This window comes from Canis aureus, chromosome 32 (genome assembly GCF_053574225.1).
Source record: "Canis aureus isolate CA01 chromosome 32, VMU_Caureus_v.1.0, whole genome shotgun sequence".
Classification (NCBI taxonomy): Eukaryota; Metazoa; Chordata; class Mammalia; order Carnivora; family Canidae; genus Canis; species Canis aureus.
In genome coordinates this window covers 12,667,996-12,685,473 of record NC_135642.1, presented here as the reverse complement: position 1 = coordinate 12,685,473, position 17,478 = coordinate 12,667,996, and the positions used below count along the sequence as shown (strand labels likewise).

Sequence of the window (17,478 nt, the reverse complement as noted above, 5' to 3'; positions counted from 1 at the left end):
CGTTTGGGGTGACAGTCCCCGGGAATCCTTACGCACGCTTAGACTCTTGGGAGTTGTAGTACGAATCCAGTCAGGGTTGGAACCATGGCGGTGGCCAAGGAGCTCTTACAGATGGACCTGTACGCGCTGCTAGGTATCGAGGAGAAAGCGGCGGACAAAGAGGTGAGAAGGTGGCGAGGAGGGCCGAATCCGACCGGCCTGGAGGTTCTTCCTGCCTTGGCGCCTCGACAATCCTGGCACCCGCTTTCCGGGTTTGGGCGAGCTCTAGGCGGGGAGTGCGGGGCGGCCCGAGGGCCTCAGAAGGTGGTTTCCTATACATTTCCTAGATGGTCTGAGGGTCTCAGAGGAATTGGGGTGTACAGAATGGAGGCTTCTCGCACGCGGGGCTGTGCTTTCCCTCTGGCCCTTGCGGAGGCAGCTGGGTGAGCCTGAGAGGGAACCCTAGTCCCCTCCCCGCGCCTGCGCAGTGTCAGTCTCTGAGTCTGCCTCTGCCTTTTTGTGCCTCGAGCTGCTTCATGTAGTCACTCCCTTGAGGGCTGGCTTTGCTAAGAGCCTAGGGCGGAAAAAAGGCCTGTCTCAAGGCTCCTTTACTCTCTTTTCATCCCTTTCTTGGCAGTGTGACCTGTGACTCTGCCATCCCTGTTCTCGGCCCGTTGTTGCCCCGTGAAAAAGTGCTAACGGGCTCAAAGCCGGAGGATCAGAAGAGTAAAGGCAGATGGCCTGAAGTTCCTCGGGAAGGTGTTGATAAAGATGCCAGGGAGTGGGATACTAACCGATTAAGCTGTAATTAGGATTTCTGTTATCTTCCCCTGGATAATGGTGGAGGTTGTAGCGGTGTAGGAAGGGGAGGCAGGTAATTCATCAGATGAAAATTAATGCTTACGAATGTCCCTGTACTTCATGGGCTGAGTGAGCTTGTGAGAAGCAGCAGCTCTGGGCAGAAAAGCAAGGAGACAGATAGGGTCCTGAAGGAGAGATTGCTGGAAACCTGCACATCACTGTCCCAGGCAGCAGCTGAAATCAGAAGTGGGTCATGGATGTGTACAGAGCACCAAAAGCCTCTGCCATACCTGTCTCATAAGTATTAAAATTTCAGTATTAATAATGCCCAACACCTATATAGTGCATATAGTGTGCTGGGCACTACTCTGGGTGCTCTATATTTTTAAATTGTTAAATTTGTTCTTCATTAATAATGAGAAATTACCTTGGACATTTTGCACCAAATATGCCAGTGTGTTGGAATCCTGAAATTGGAACTTCTGAGGAAGGCAATTGGGAGCCTTTGATCTGAGTCTATTACTCAGAGGTGAAGGGGGATGGATGAGCTGCCCCTAAGGGAGTTGGGTGAGACCATTGTTTAGCCAAGAGACCAAAGTCTAAATGGGCCAGTATCCAGTTTTCACTCAGATGAGATAAGGAATATGTGAGAAGGCTCTTTATAAAGGGTAAAAGGTGCTGTTCCTACCTGTTAGGAGTGGAGGCACAACTATAATATAAGGGAGAACATAATAAATTCCTTAAGAGGGATACAGACAGAGTTCTGGGAGTGTTCAGAGTAGGATAAGGTGGCTTCTAGTTTGGGAGAAGGGGTGGGGAAAATAGAGAAGGCATCCGAAGCCTTAAAAAACAGGCGGAGTTTGGGTGTGTGGAGATGAAGAAAGGATATTCCACTATACTATCTGTATAGTCCAATTTGCCTAGAGCATAGGCCAAGAAGAAAGAGTAAAAGAAGATAAACTTTGAAAAGTAGATTGGAACCTTTGCATACACTGGCTAGCTTCATGGTAATGGATACTTTTTGGTAGCAAGGGAGACCCAGGCCCTGGTGTCCCCTCTCCTTGGTCCCTTGCCTGTCCCATTCTAGGGGTGCTGGAGGACTGTCATATATAGAGCATATACAAGGAAGGCCTTCTAAGCTTTGGTTGTATGGTCATATAGTCTAAGGGTTATTTTGGGTCCATGGAAAGGTGACACAAATTGAGTAAACCCTGAAATCATGTATAATATTGTGTATTCATATTTGAGGAGAGGAGTTAATTCTCACTCCAAAAAGGCTAAAGAAGCCATGGTCTAGGCCAATCTTGTATTAGTGATGGTGAAACAGAAGCTCAGAGAGGTGCCCAGTGGGGAGTCTGCCTCTCCCTATCCATCTGCCTCTCCCCTACTCATTATCTCTCTCCCTCTTTCTTGCTCTCTCTCAAATAAATAAAATCTAAAAAAAATTTTTTGTTGATGAATGAAGTAGTGGCTTCAGAGACCACTACAACTTTACATGAGAGTGAGGAGACTTGGGACAGTCACTGCCTCTCTTAGGGGCTCACTGTCCTCAAATGTAAAATGAGGGAGTTGGGCAAATTCTGGCCTCAGGGGTCAAATGGCCCATGACATGTTTTTGTAATAAGCTGTGAGCTGAAGAATAATTTTTACACGTTTAAAGGATTGTAAAAAACAGACTTAACTCAATAGTAAAAAATCAAACATGATTAAAAAATGGGGAAAGGGGGACACCTGGGTGGCTCAGTGGTTGAGCGCCTACCTTTGGCCCAGGGCATGCTCCTGGAGTCCCAGGATCGAGTCTCACATTGGGCTCCCTGCATGGAGCCTGCTTCTCTCTCAAACCTGTGTCTCTGCCTCTCTGTCTCTCTCTCATGAATAAATAAATAAAAACTTTTTTAAAAATTATTTTTATTTTATTTTATTTTATTTTATTTTATTTTATTTTATTTTATTTTATTTTATTTTATTTTAAATAAAATCTTTTTAAAAAAATGAGTAAAGGGGGATCCCTGGGTGGTGCAGCGGTTTGGCGCCTGCCTTTGGCCCAGGGCACGATCCTGGAGACCCGGGATCAAATCCCACGTCGGGCTCCCGGTGCATGGAGCCTGCTTCTCCCTCTGCCTATGTCTCTGCCTCTCTTTCTCTCTCTCTCTCTGTGACTATTATAAATAAATAAATAAATAAAAAATTTAAAAAAATGAGTAAAGGACTTAAATAGACGTTTCTCCAAAGAAGATACATAAATGGCCAATAAGTACATGAAAAGATAGATGTTTAATACCACTAATCATTGGATAAATACAAATATCTTAAAACCACAGTGAGATACTACTTTACACCCATTACAATGGCTATTAATACAAAAAAAAAAACCCGCAGAAAGTAATAGGTGTTGTCAAGGATGCGGAGAAATTGGAACCTTTATTGGAACCTTTATGCATTGCTGGTGGTACATCTGCTGTGGAAAACAGTGTGTTCAGGGACCCCTGGGTGGCTCAGTGGTTGAGCGTCTGCCTTCGGCTCAGGGCATGATCCTGAGGTCCCAGGATCAAGTACCATATTGGGCTCCCTGTGGGGAGCCTGCTTCTCCCTCTGCCTGTGTCTCTGCCTCTCTGTGTCTCTTATGAATAAATAAATAAAATCTTTTTTTTTAAAAGGAAAACAGTATTGTGAGTCCTCAAAAAATTAAACAGAATTATATGATCCAGTATATACCCAAAAGAAGTGAAAGAGACCCAGATAGATATTTGTACACCCATGTTTGTAGTAGCATTATTCACAATAACTAAAAAATGGAAGGAACCCAACTGGCCACCTCATATTCCTCTTCTGTGAGTTTCCTCAAGTAGTCAGATTCATGAGATAGAAAATAGGAATGGTGGTTGCTGGCAGGAATGGTGGTTGCCAGGGGCTGGGCAGTGGAGGTGGAAGGAGGAGTTAATGTTCAACTGGTATAGAGTTTTAGCTTTACAAATGTAAAAATTTCTGGAGACTAGTGGCAATGGTTGCACACTAATGTGAATGTACTTAATAACAGAAATGTATACTTAAAAATGATTAAAATAGTGGAGTGTGTGGGTGGTTTAGTTGGTTAAGCATGTGACCCTTGATTTTGACTCAGGCCATGATCTCCGGGTTGTGAGATCCAGCCCCACATCGGGACTGTGTGCTGGGCATGGAGCCTGCTAAAGATTCCCTCTCTCCCTGTCCCTCCACCCTGCTTCCCCACCTTGCTCTTGAACCCTCTCTCACTACCAAATCAAATCAAATAAAAAATGGTTAAAATGGTAAATTTTATGTTATGTATATGTTATTTTTTGATTTTTAATTTTTTAAAATTAAAAATAAATATATAATGAAATATATGTATAATATATATATAATAAAAATATATATATTTTTAGAGAGAGAGTGTGAGTGACCTGCAGAGAGGAGGGGCAGAGAAAGGAAGAGAGAGAATCCTAAGCAGGCTCCACACTTGCCTGACACATAGCTCAGTCTCATGACCCTGAGATCATGACCTGAGCCAAAGTCAAGAGTCAGAGGGTCAACCAACTGAGCGACCCAGGCTCCCCAGTTACAAATATTTTATAATGAAAACAGCCAACTAACCAAACCAAACAAAAACCAACCCAAAGAAGAATGTTTGACAAAGACCATATGTGGCCTCCTAAAATTTTTGGCCTTTTGCAGAAAATGTTTGCCTATCCCATCTGGAGTTAGGGGAAGTTCAGTTCCACCTTTCTGTACATTGAACTACCCCCTTTTGCCATCCTCCTAGCGCAGCAAACCTAGGAGGCCCAGAAGTAGGTTAAAACACCACCACTGGTGGAAATTTAAAGACTTGGGAATTCCTAGGTAGACATTTTTGTCCACATTCAAGCCTCAGGAGATAGGCAGGGCACGGTATGATCATCTTGTAGAAAAGCCTTGAGTTGAGGATTTGATGTAGAAATGCTCCCAGGAAGAGGATCGTGCCCTGGGAATTCAGTCCCTTGCTAGAACCTGAAGCTATGGGCCTGATTCTTACATGCTCATGTGCACGTGCCTCTGTGTGTGTGTTTGTGTGTGTGTGCACACATCGTGCACACACATGCACGATCCCCTTTTCCCCCACATTCATTCATTAACTCTGTGTCTGCTGCAGCAGCACCCCAAGGCCTGCCAAGATGAAGAGCAGGTCATGAATTAATGCCATTTGCAAACCCCTAAGAGATTCGGAATTAATCTCAGGAATTATCCAGGTTCCTGCAGTGGCCTTCTAGCCTTCCTCCTAGTTCTGCTCTTGCCTCCTTGAGCCTCTTCACACAGCAGCCAGAGTGAGCCTTTAGAATGTGAATCAGATTGTGTCCCCACTGCCCTAACGTCCCAGTGGCTATTCCTCAGTCTTAGAATGAAACCTGAAGGCCTTCCCTGGCCAGTGGGGCTCTTGTTGCCTTTCCTCTATGTGCTCTACCATCCTCCCCTTACTCACTAAGCTCCTGTCATCTCAGTCCTCCTGTGATTTTTTTAAATTGTGCTAAAATATGCATAACATAAAATTTACCATCTTAACCCTTTTTGAGTGGACAATTCAGTGACATTAAATACATACCCATTGTTGTGCAATAATCACCACAGTCTGTCTCCAGAATTTTTCCATGATTCTACACTGAAATTCCATACCATTAAACATTAAATTCCTCATTCCTTTCTCTACTATTCTACTTTTTTTTCTCTGTGAACTTGACTATTCTGTGTACCTCATGTAAGTGAACATACAAATATCATATATTTGTCTTTTTGTGTCTGGCTTAATTCACTTAACAATCTTCTCAAGGTTCATCCATGTTGTGGCACATATCAGGATTTCCTTCCCTTTTAAGGTGTTTTTTTTTTTAACTTAAGTGGGTTTTTGTTTTATTTATTTTTATTTATTTGTTTGTTTGTTTGTTTTTAAGTAATTTCTACACCTGATGTGGGGCTGGAACTCACAACCCTGAGATCAAGAAGTGCATGCTCTCTCTCTGTGTGTCTCACGAATAAATAAATAAAATCTTAAAAAAAAAAAAAAAGAAGTGCATGCTCTGAGCCAGCCAGACACCCCCTTTTTAAGTTTAAATAATATTTCATTGAATGTATATGCCACATCACCACATTTTGTTTATCCATTTATCTGTCTACAGACATTTGAAGGATTTCTGCCTTTTGACTATTGTGAATAATGCTCCTGTGAATAAATGTATAAACATCTGTTAAAGTCCTGCTTTCAGTTCTTTTGGATATATACCCATAAGTGGGATTGCTGGATCATATGATAACTTTACGTGTAATGTTTTGGCAAACCTCCATACTGCCTTCCATAGCGGCTACACCATTGCACATTCCCACTAGCAATGCACAAGGGTTCTAGTTTCTCCACATCCTCCATAACACTTGTTATTTTCTCTTTTTTGCGGGGAGAACAACCTTCCTACTGGATATGAAATGGGCCTCCAGTGACTTTTTTCAAACTCATCTGATACATTCTTGCTTCAGGGCCTTTATACCTGCTAATCCTTCTGCTTAGAACATTCTTGTCTGGCAGTTGTATATCTTATATCTCATGTCTGCATCTTACTTGATTGCTATTCAAATATAAACGCCCTCAGAGAGGCTTTCCTGACCACCAATTTAAATTAGCTACCCCACACCACTACTCTGCTATATGTTTCTAAGTAGTACATCTCCCTAGTGATGCTCACTACCACAATGTATCACATACCCATCTGCTTACCATTGGTCTCCCCAATAGAATGTAAAAAATCCAAGAAGGAAGGGACTTCTTCTGTTTTGTTTATTGCTGTGTCTCTAGCCCTAAAACAGTATCTAGCACTTGGTAGATGATGCTCTATAAATCCTTGTTGGGTGATTGGATGAATATGCATTATTATTTTCTTAGCAATACTTTGTGATGAAGTGAAATTACTAGACCAAAAGTAAATATATTTAAAAGTTTTTAAGACATTAAAAAAAATCTGTATACCCAACATGGGGTTCAAACTTACAAACTCGGGATCCCTGGGTGGCGCAGCGGTTTAGCGCCTGCCTTTGGACCAGGGCGCGATCCTGGAGACCCGGGATCGAATCCCACGTCAGGCTCCCGGCATGGAGCCTGCTTCTCCCTCTGCCTGTCTCTGCCTCTCTCTCTCTCTCTCTGTGTGACTATCATAAATTTAAAAAAAAAAAAAAAAAAAAAAACTTACAAACTCGAGATCAAGAGTTATCATGCTCTATAGACTGAGCCTACTAGGCACCCCTAAAAGCTTTTTCAAAGTTGTCTTTCAGAGAGGTCATACCTACTTCACTCTTGCCAGGTAGGCAGGATTGCCCATCTCTCTGCTTGGAGCCCTGGCCCTGACTCTTGAAAGCAGCATGCTCTGTGCCCAGTGCCTCGTGTGTGCCCAATGTCCTGCCTAGAACATTGGACCTTTATTGAATCAAATTTTACAGTGTTCTCCGTATTTTTTTTTTCTGTATTTCTTTTTTGTTTCCTTTCCTATTCTCCATGTGTGTTTCAGAGGAGCATAGAAACACTTACCACAAATATCTGATTCCACAAACTTTTATTAAGTGCTTTCCGCGTGTCAGCCTCAGAGTCTGGTGCTAGGGTTGTAAATGTGAAGAGAGCGGTCCCTGTAGGGTTGCCCCATCTTGTTTCTACCTTTCCATCTCTTGCTCCATCATTTTGGAACACGGAGGTTAAAGTTGATAATTCTAGAAGTTGATGTTTTCTAATCAGATGATTTAGGGAGTTGTCTTAACAAGTAAGGCCAAGAATTGTTGTTTTTTACATCTACCATGTGTCAAAAGTAGATGAAAATTATAATACAGAATATCAAGCACTGTTGGGAATTGTAAATGTGCTTTTATCATCATCTTAGTACTTATTAGCAGTGATAGGTAAGTGGACTTTGACTCCAAATCATTGTAAGTCATTGTCTCCATGACTTACCTTGTTGTGATCTCGATTGAATATTTTACCTCTGTGTGCTTTGGCTTCCCTGTCTGCAAAGTGAGAATGATGGCAATTGCTCCTTGCCAGCATTGTGTGAGGCTTGATCCAGGTCAAGCATTTATTTTTTTATTTTATTTTTTAAAGATCGATTGATTGATTGCTTGATTGATTAGAGAGAGAGAGAGAGAGAGAGAGAGGGACGCTTGGGTGGCTCAGCGGTTGGGCACCTGTCTTCGGCTCAGGGTGTGATTCTGGAGTCCCGGGATTGAATCCCACGTTGGGCTTCCTGCATGGAACCTGCTTCTCCCTCTGCCTGTGTCTCTGCCTCTCTCTCTCTGTGTCTCGATTGAATGAATGAATGAATGAATGAATGAATGAATGAATGAAAGAGAGAGCACACAATTGGGGGGGAGGGGCAGAAGGAGAGGGAGAAGCAACTTCCCCGCTGAGCAGGAGCCTGATGTGGGGCTTGATCCCAGGACCCTGGGATCATGACCTGAGCAGAAGTCAGATGCTTAACTGACTGAGCCACTCAGGCGTCCCCAGGTCAAGCATTCAGCATGGCGCCTACACAGAGTAAATACTCACTACATGTTAGCTCTTGCTGTTAACCTTGCACCTCCATCTTCCTTACACTGTAAGCACTAAAGTCAGGTACATATCTACCACAACTCACATCTAAGGTTGCCCTCCACCCCACAGCCCTACTCACTCATTTCAGTCCTGACAGATCAGTGCTGACTCGGTGATTCTCACAGCAGTCAGGGTAGAAAGGAGGTGGGGAATCAGGTAGAGTAAATTTGAGGATCAGCAGAGTTCACTGTTTAGTTCAAATCTACAGCTGAGTGGAGTATATCACTAAGGACAAGGTACTATGTGGGCATGGTGGGGTTTATTTTTATTATTATTTTTTAAAGATTTTATTTATTTATTCATGAGAGACACAGAGAGAGAGAGAGAGAGAGAGAGAGAGGCAGAGACACACGTGGAGGGAGAAGCGGGCTCCATGCAGGGAGCCTAATGTGGGACTCGATCCCCGGTCTCCAGGATCACACCCTGGGCCGACGGCAGGCGCTTAACTGCTGAGCCACCCAGGCGTTCCCTCCCCCTTTTTTTTTATGGTAGGGTTTAGAGCTGAGTAAGACATCAGTCTGCTTTCTGCCAGCTCACACAGTATAGTGAACAATAACTACATAATAGTGGAGGTAGAATGAAAGAGGTTCCATTAAAGTATTTAAGGAATGTGCTCACTTTGGCAGCACATATACTAAAGTATTTAAGGAAGATGCTGTAGGATTGAGGAAAGTATGAGTCATACAATGGCCGGGTTGGGAAGACTTTCCAGAGGAGGTGTTTCTGTGCAAGACCTTGAGGAGAGAAAAGCATATATCGCAGCAGGGATCTTCATGGTCGTTGACTTTCTTCGTTTTATAGACAGGAGGATTGTGGTCCAAAGAGGTTATGGAACTTGCTCAAGATCACCCAAAGAGTAAGTGTCAGACCCAGACTGGAGCCCCAGTTTAATATTCTTCCCACTCCGGGACGCCTGGGTGGCTCAGTGGTTGAGTGTCTGCCTTTGGCTCAGGGCGTGGTCCTGGAGTTCTGGGACTGAGTCCCACATCAGGCTCCCCGAGGAACCTGCCGTGCCTCTCCCTCTGCCTGTGTCTCTGTCTCTCTCTGTGTGTCTGTCATGAATAAATAAATAAAATCTTTAAAAAATATATATTCTTCCCATTCCTGTGTAGCTGACACATGTCTTTGTTGTCTATTGTAGCCTTACTTTTGATTTGAAGCCCTTTGAAGGGTGCATAACTCACTGTCTTGGCACGTATTACTTGATTAAGCTAGTACTTGAGAATGCATTTTGATGAACTCTTTCAAGATTCAGACTTTTTTTTTTAAGATTTTTATTTATTTATTCATGAGAGAAACAGAGAGAGAGAGAGAGAGAGGCAGAGGGAGAAGCAGGCTCTATTCAGGGAGCCCGACATGGGACTTGATCCCGGGACCTCAGGATCAGGCGCTGGGCTGAAGGCAGCGCCAAACCGCTGAGCCACCTGGGCTGCCCCAGACTTTTTTTTTTAAGATTTTATTTATTTATTCATGAGAGACACACACACAGAGAGAGAGAGAGAGAGAGAGAGAGGCAGAGACACAGGCAGAGGGAGAAGCAGGCTCCACACAGGGAGCCCGATGTGGGACTGGATCCCGGGACTCCAGGATCAGGCCCTAGACCGAAGGCGGTGCTAAACCGCTGAGCCACCCAGGCTGCCCCTCAAGATTCAGACTTTAAGTCTGTTTACCAAGAAAACTACCAAGGGCACTTGATACTGACATTTTCAGGAAGGGATGTTGTATTATAGCATGTAAGTTACTTTAAGGAAAAGGCTATTTTACCTGTGTGCTAGCTAATACCTTTATTTAAACTCCATATATCTGTTTTCCTCTAGAAGGGGATACACCAGCATTCTTTCTTCCATAATTAAGAGTAAGTCTTTGAGTCAGAGGACAGAGAAGGGCTTCAGGGAACAGCATGAGCATATAGGTATAAAAGTTGAAGTGCCTGGCATCACAAGGAATGGGCAATTGCCCAGGATGTGTTGAAGATATGGCAAGAGATCAATCTGAAAAATGTGGTATCTTTGGACCTCTAGGCACTACAGTGGTTGGACTTGATTCTATGGGCATTTGGGAGTCATTTCTGGATTTGAGATATGCCTGAGTCATCTACCATCTCTCAACAGGAACCTTTCCCAAAGCCTCTTACTTCCAGGCCAGGCTTTGAGGCCCTGAGGTTGGGCACCAAGCCTAGTTTCTTGTAATGATAGTCATTCGTTCATCAAGGACTTGACTAGCACTGGGCAGTCCCAGAAGCTAGGTCTCTAGTCCTCTCAGCATCTCTCTGATGTTTAACTCACTCTTGAGTCTGGCTGGAGCTCTAGATTTTTGAAGTTACTTGGCTGCCTCTTAAGTCAAAAGGAGTGATTCATTTGTATTTGTAAGCTGAAAGTTGTTCATTAGCATTGAAGATAATACCTCACATTTATATGACACCAAAGTGCTTTCACATAAATTATCTCATTTGATGTGATCTTTAAGACAGGCCTGTGAGATAGTCATTGGCTGTGGCTGCAGAGCTGTCCAATTTATAGATGAGAAGACTAAGATTCAAGAATTTAATTGATTTGCCCAGCATAAGATGGCTAGTAAATGCAGAGTGCTTGCCCAAACCCAAATTTCCTACTTCTTTTTCAGAGCTTTTTCCATAACCCACACTTCAGGAGCAATTAGGGCAACAAGAGATGGGTTTGTGAGCCCTAGAGAACCACATGACTCCATCTGTGACACAGACATAGATTTGACTCTGAGTAAAGCTGCCCAGCCTGCGTCAACCTGAGAGGTAGACAGCTTGAGGGAGGGCGTTAAGATGTGTGTTCAAACTACCCCTATGCAGTTTTCATTTCAGGTAGGGCAGCATTCAAAATATTCCGCATCCAGGGATGTGTGGCTGGCTCAGTTGGTAGAGCATATGATTCTTGATCTCAGGGTTATAAGTTCGAGCCCCACATTGGGTGTAGAGATTATTTAAAAATAAAATCTTAAAACAAACAAACAAAAGGGTATCTGGGTGGCTCAGCAGGGAGTCTACTTGAGATTCTCACTCTCTGCCCCTCCTTAGAGAAAGAGAGAGGGAGAAAGTATTTGAGCAGGGGGAAGGGCAGAGGTAGAGAGAGGTAGAGAATCTCAAACAGACTCTACACTGAGCATGGAGCCTGACGTGGGGCTTGATCCCAGGACTCTGAGATCATGACCTGAGCCAAAACCATGAGTCAGATACAACCAACTGAGCCATCCAGGTGCCCCAATAAATAAATCTTAAACAAAAAATCCAAAATGGTCTTTATCTGAATAATTGCTTTCCCAGTTTTTACTGTTCCTGAGTACTGTTATCTAGTTTATTATCATTTTTCCTTGAATTGACTCATTTCTACTAATATAAATTTGTCTTTATAGGAAACCAGTATATTACAGGGAAAAAAGGAAGTGAATGATATATAGGAAGTATCAAGGCCTAGAGAGGAGGAATTCTGTACTCTGAGAAGTGCCAGAGACAGGGCAGAGAGAATGGCTTCGGGTCTGGGGACCCAAGTCTCCAGGGGTTGAGGGTGACAGCAGGCAGTGGGGAAAAGTGTGGGGCAGTCAGACCCAAGATATCTGATAGATGTGAGGGGTGGGAATCTACAATCTGAGGGAAGCAAGTGGGCAAAAATTTTGGAGTCAGCCTAATACAGGGATGATTAGGGTAAGGAAGGGAGGGAGGAAGTGGGGCTGTAGATGGGGCTCCAGGTGGGTAGCTGCTTTGGGGAAGTGGGCTGAGAAGAATGGCAGGGCAGGGGTTGAGGCCCAGGAGGGAGTCCTGGGAGGGCAAAACGAAGGGGGAACCTAGAGGTGAGAGCCTGAGGGATGGGAGGAGCTGAAGAGTGACTTCAGGGATGGTCCAAGGACCCAGATCCAAAGGGGGCAAAGGGCAACATTTGGGGAGAAGCAGGTCAGGCCCTGTGCCCAGTCCCAATTGTTCCAGGCTGTATAGGTCACTGGGTCTGGGCCATGGGCCATGGTTAGCAACCTGAGAAAGATGTTGGTGTGAGGTTCAAGTTCCCCCCGAATCATCTCAGTACCACCAGCCAGCTCACATTTGGGAGTACTGACCTGAGGGAGCTGGTCTGGGGGTGGCTGGCACCCTGCTTATAATGAGCCTTAGGAGCAGTACAGTTTTTGTAGTACCAGGCATCTGGGGATTTCTGCAGAGCTGTTGCAGAGTGGGCCACAGGCTCTCAGGAATGAAAACAATCAACATATCAGACAGAAGGGACTTTTGCATCAGTGCCCAGAGATCTTTGGTTCACTTCCTGCCTGTGACATCAGGCAGTCACATAACCTCTGGGGTTCCAGCTGGTGCAGGGATGAGGAGATGTCTGCCTCTCCGAGGCTTGGGGGAGAAATTAAATTGCTGCTTGGGCCGTGATTACTGACTGTTCCCATTCCTGCACCCAGACCTGATAATGGTTTTCTTGCTGATTCACTGGGATGGTTTGTTCTTTCAGTACCTGTTGTCCCACAGAGTGGTCCCCTTATCTGTCGTCTGTATCTGAGTATGACCTGTGAGTCTGGCTTTTGAGAACCAGGCTTAATTACCTGTACCACTTACTTACCTGGTTCCAAGTTTTATTATAAGAAAGGACAGCAGCCTTTAAAAAAAAAAACTAACAATGATCTCTTCTTTGTAGGGCACCTTTCTTTTAAGTTAATGATGGCTATTTTATGTTTATGGGACCCCTTAGCACCTTTGTTTTTTTGAGTGAGTCAGGAGTTCATTCCCCTCAAGAGGTGAAACTAGAGTCAGGTGGACTGTCAGAGGCCCTGCTGTGTGCCTGGCACAAAGCCCAGTGGAGATGATGGGGGACCCGCTTCCCAGCCCACTCTCCTGCTCTGGGCTCAGATTGCTACAAGTGGCAGAACCAGTTATGGAGCCTCCGGGAAAGCCTGGGTGGCTAGTAATTCATGATTCATTCTTCCCCTCTGGGATGTGGGTTCTGGGGGATAACATTTAGTTCCCATTGTGGTTCTGACAGTCAGCTCTAGTGATTTTTTCCCTTTTTTCAGACTTGGTTTCTCAAGAGCGTTAGCAGGTGGAAAGGTAAATTGTGAAATAGTGGTGAGGTCTCCCAGGGTCAGGACAGCACTCACTTCTGCTCCTCCCTGGGCCTGAAGTAATTGACAGAGTTGAGGCTTTTTCATTGCGTTTTGGTTAAGAACAAATGAATGTTTGCCCCTTTCACTCAGTAGGTGTGCCCTACTGAGTGCCAGGTGCTATTCAGTGCACTGTTCTGGGCCCTGGGGATAAACAAAACTCCCTGCCCCATAAAGCACGTTCCTTTTTTTGTAAGGGAAACACTCATACTTTCCTATACCTGTGGGCTCTCATTTGAGATACAATTATAACAATTGTAAAATGAAAAAAATTTTTTTAAAGATTTTATTAATTTATTTGAGAGGGACAGTATGCGCTTGAATGGGGGGAGGGGCAGAGGAAGAGAGAGAGAGAGAGATAAAGGGAGAGGAAGAAGCAGACTCCCTGCTGAGCACAGAGCCTGATGCCCAGCTCCATCCTAGGACCCTGAGATTGTGACCTTGAGCCAAAGGCAGACGCTTAACTAAGCCACCCAGGCACCCCTGAGAAAAAACGTTTTAAATTAAATTTTTTTTTAATTTTAAAAATTGTAAAATTATTTTATTTATTTGTTTGTTTATTTATTTATTTATTTTGAGATTTTATGTATTTGACAGAACAAGTGAGCACAAGCAAGAGGAGGGGCAGAGGGAGAGGGAAAAGTAGGGAGCCTGAGGCAGGGCTCAATCTCAGGACCTCCGATCCGAAGGCAGACTCTTAACCAACTGAGCCACTCAGGCACCCCCAAAATTGTAAAATCATTTTATTTTTTATTTTTTATTTTTTATTTTTTTGTAAAATCATTTTAATAGAACCAAAGCAGTTGGTGTGCCTCTCTAGTTTAATTGGTAGAGCCTGTGACTCTTGATCTTAGGGTTGTGAGTTTGAGCCCCATGTGGGGTATAGAGATTACTTAAAAATAAAAGATTTTAGGGGTGCCTGGGTGGCTCAGCCGGTTGGGTGCCTGCCTTTGGCTCAGATTATAGTCTTGGGGTCCTGGAATTGAGTCCTGTGTCAGGGTCCCTGCTCAGCAGGGAGTCTGTTTCCTCCTCTCCTTCTGGCCTTCATCCCACTTGTGCTTTATCTCTGTCTCTCAAATAAATAAGTAAATAATCTTTAAAAAATAGAAAACAAATATTTAAAAATTAAAAAAAAATAAGAGAACCAAACAGTTTATCTGTTTTTCCAGACCATACCAGAAAAGAAACAGCAGGTTAGAAGCACTTTTAGGGAAGAGCTGGCTTCTGGCACCAATTAGTAGAGACTGACTAGTGAAGAGACAGAAAAACTATAGAAAGAGTAGAATTTAAAATTATCACCTTCTAGGGAAGCATAGGAAAAGCTTGACTCTTTGCCTTCATTGGCACCTGAATGTGTTGCTCTATTCAGTAGTTTATGTTCTGGATGTTAATCCTGAAACACAGAAGTCAGACTAAACTCAAGTAGTGTCCTAGATGGGTGCCTGGGTGGCTCTGTCGGGTAAGCGTCTGCTTTCAGCTCAGGTCATGATCTCAGGGTCCTGGGATTGAGCCCCATATCGGGCTCTCTGCTCAGCAGGGAGCCTGGTTCTCCCTCTGCCTGCTGTGCCCTCTGCTTGTGCTCTCCCTGTCAAATAAATTAATTAATTTAATTTAATTTAATTTAATTTAATTTAATTTAATTTAATTTAATTTAATAAAAAGAAAAGGAAAGAAAGTAGTGTCCTAGGATGGAAAAGGGGAATAGGGAGACAAAAACATCTTAGAAAGATGTCGGGAAAAAGACTAGACTTCTGCAAATTAGAATGTAAAGTTCTCATGGAGCTTCTATTCATCTGAGATCTTTGTCTTTCTGGAGCTGGGCCTTGGAGACAGCCTGGTCTTCTGAAAAATCATGTCTGTTCAGGGAACGTTGGGTGGGAAGCCACTCAAATGTCACCTGGCTCTTCCTCTTTGTGTAGTCTCAGGCAATGCAAATGAATGTTTCCAAGTGCTTAGGGAGGCCAAGGATTTAGGGGAAACCCACAAGTAAAGAAAGTTGCAAGTGTTAAAATCAATTCAGTAGCCTTTGGCAAAATTTTTTCTTTTTTTAAGAATTTATTTATTGTGATCCCTGGATAGCTTAGCGGTTTAGCGCCTGCCTTCGGCCTAGGGTGTGATCCTGAAGTCCCGGGATCGAGTCCCACATTGGGCCCCCTGCATGGAGCTTGCTTCTCCCTCTGCCTGTGTCCCTGCCTCTCTCTCTCTCTCTCTCTCATGAATAAATAAAATCTTTTTTATTTTTATTTATTTATTTATTTTTAAGATTTTTTATTTATTCATGAGAGACAGAGAGAGAGAGAGAGAGAGAGAGAGGCAGAGACAGAGGCAGAGGGAGAAGCAGGCTCCATGCAGAGAGCCCGACGTGGGACTTGATCCCAGGTCTCCAGGATCACGCCCTGGGCTGAAGGCGGCGCTAAACCGCTGAGCTACCCGGGCTGCCCAATAAAATCTTTTTTAAAAAAAGAATTTATTTACTTATTTATAATTTTTATTTTCTTAGAGCAAGCAAGGGGCAGGGGTGGAGGGTAGGAAGAAGGAGAAGGAAACAGAAAATCCTAATGACCTTGAGATCATGACCTGAGCCAAAATCAGGAGTTGGAAGCTTAACCACCTGAGCCACCCAGGCACTGCTAAAGATTTTGCTTTTAGGTACACCTGGTTGCTCAGCGGTTAGCGTCTGTGTTCTGCTAGGGGCGTGATCCCCGTACTCCTGGGAACTTGTCCCGCATCGGGCTCCCTGCATGGAGCCTGCTTCTCCCTCTGCCTGTGTCTCTGCCCCTCTCTCTGTCTCTCATGAATAAATAAATTTTAAAATCTTAAAAAAAAAAAAAGATTTTGTTTTAAGTGCTCTCTACACCCAACATGAGGCTCAAACCCACAATCCCAAGTGAATAGTTGCATGTTTCAGGAGCTAAGGCAACCAAGTGCCCCAGCCTTTGGCAACTTCCTGAGTTTGCTTCAACTTGAGTGATTCAGCCCTTGCAGACTCAGTTTCATGGAGGAGCTGCCATCCCTGATGCGGATTAGATAGTCCTAGCTTTATCCCATATCATTACAAATAGGATCTCTCTGTTTCTTTCTTCTGAAAGTCCTTCTTCCTTCCCAACTTTATCATACTTATCATATGTTGCATCTTTTTGCCCTGAATCCAGCCTCTTGAGCTGCCAGTAAGACAGGATTATTTCATAATAAACAGTATTGACACTGAGCGCTTTTTCAAAGCTTCAGTCTGCAATCAAAAGGTCTGCTTCTGGATAGTTGTGTTTATATGATGAGAAATTCTTTAGGCAGCAATCACTTTGGAATGCTGGGTAAAGCTGGGAATCCAGTTTGTAACACAAAATACCAAACTCCAGGCCAACTGGTTCAAAGTCAAAACTGGCCTTCCAGGCTAAAACCCAGGAATGGGCCCTGGCCAGGACAGGCTTACTAGCTAAATATAGTAATAACTAGTTAATCAGGACAGACACCCTTGACCAGCATTCTTAGGCCAGCTGGGTTTTGGTTCAGAGCCACTCTTAGAAGATCTCAGGCTACCTACCCTGCCCTCTACTCTTTGAAGGAGAGTATTTCAGAACCTCTGGGGGCTAACCAAGGATTATACTTTAGAACTACACCCCCAACCATGGATTATACCTTAGAAATATACCCCTAGAACTAGCCCACTCCATCTCAAGAATTCAAATTGGGCTGACCTGAGCCCACTGTGGACCCACATCCATCCTTGGGATTGCTGTCAGCTTGGCATCATTCTGGGCTGGTGTCACAATTTACCTTCCTCCCAAAATTGGATAGGCAAGAGGTTTGGGACTTATATTGAGTGCTGAGTTTTTGTCAGGTACTTCACATGGATTTATTTTATTTTATTTTATTTTATTTTATTTTATTTTATTTTATTATTTTATTTTAAAATCCCCACAACTATGCTGTGTGTAGGAGATACTTCCTTCACACTGTAGTTGAAGAAAGCT

The 17,478-nt window shown here is 43.8% G+C and overlaps 1 protein-coding gene across 1 annotated transcript in view; it reads left to right on the top strand.

Annotated features, from left to right (window-relative positions):
* The first annotated feature begins 2 nt into the window (after positions 1 to 2).
* DNAJC17 (DnaJ heat shock protein family (Hsp40) member C17) overlaps positions 3 to 17,478 on the top strand; it is a 41,448-nt gene continuing 23,972 nt past the window's right edge. The window contains exon 1 of the mRNA XM_077880649.1: positions 3 to 162. Coding sequence (XP_077736775.1) covers positions 85 to 162 — 78 coding nt within the window. The 5' untranslated portion in view covers positions 3 to 84. The remainder of the gene's footprint in view (positions 163 to 17,478) is intronic.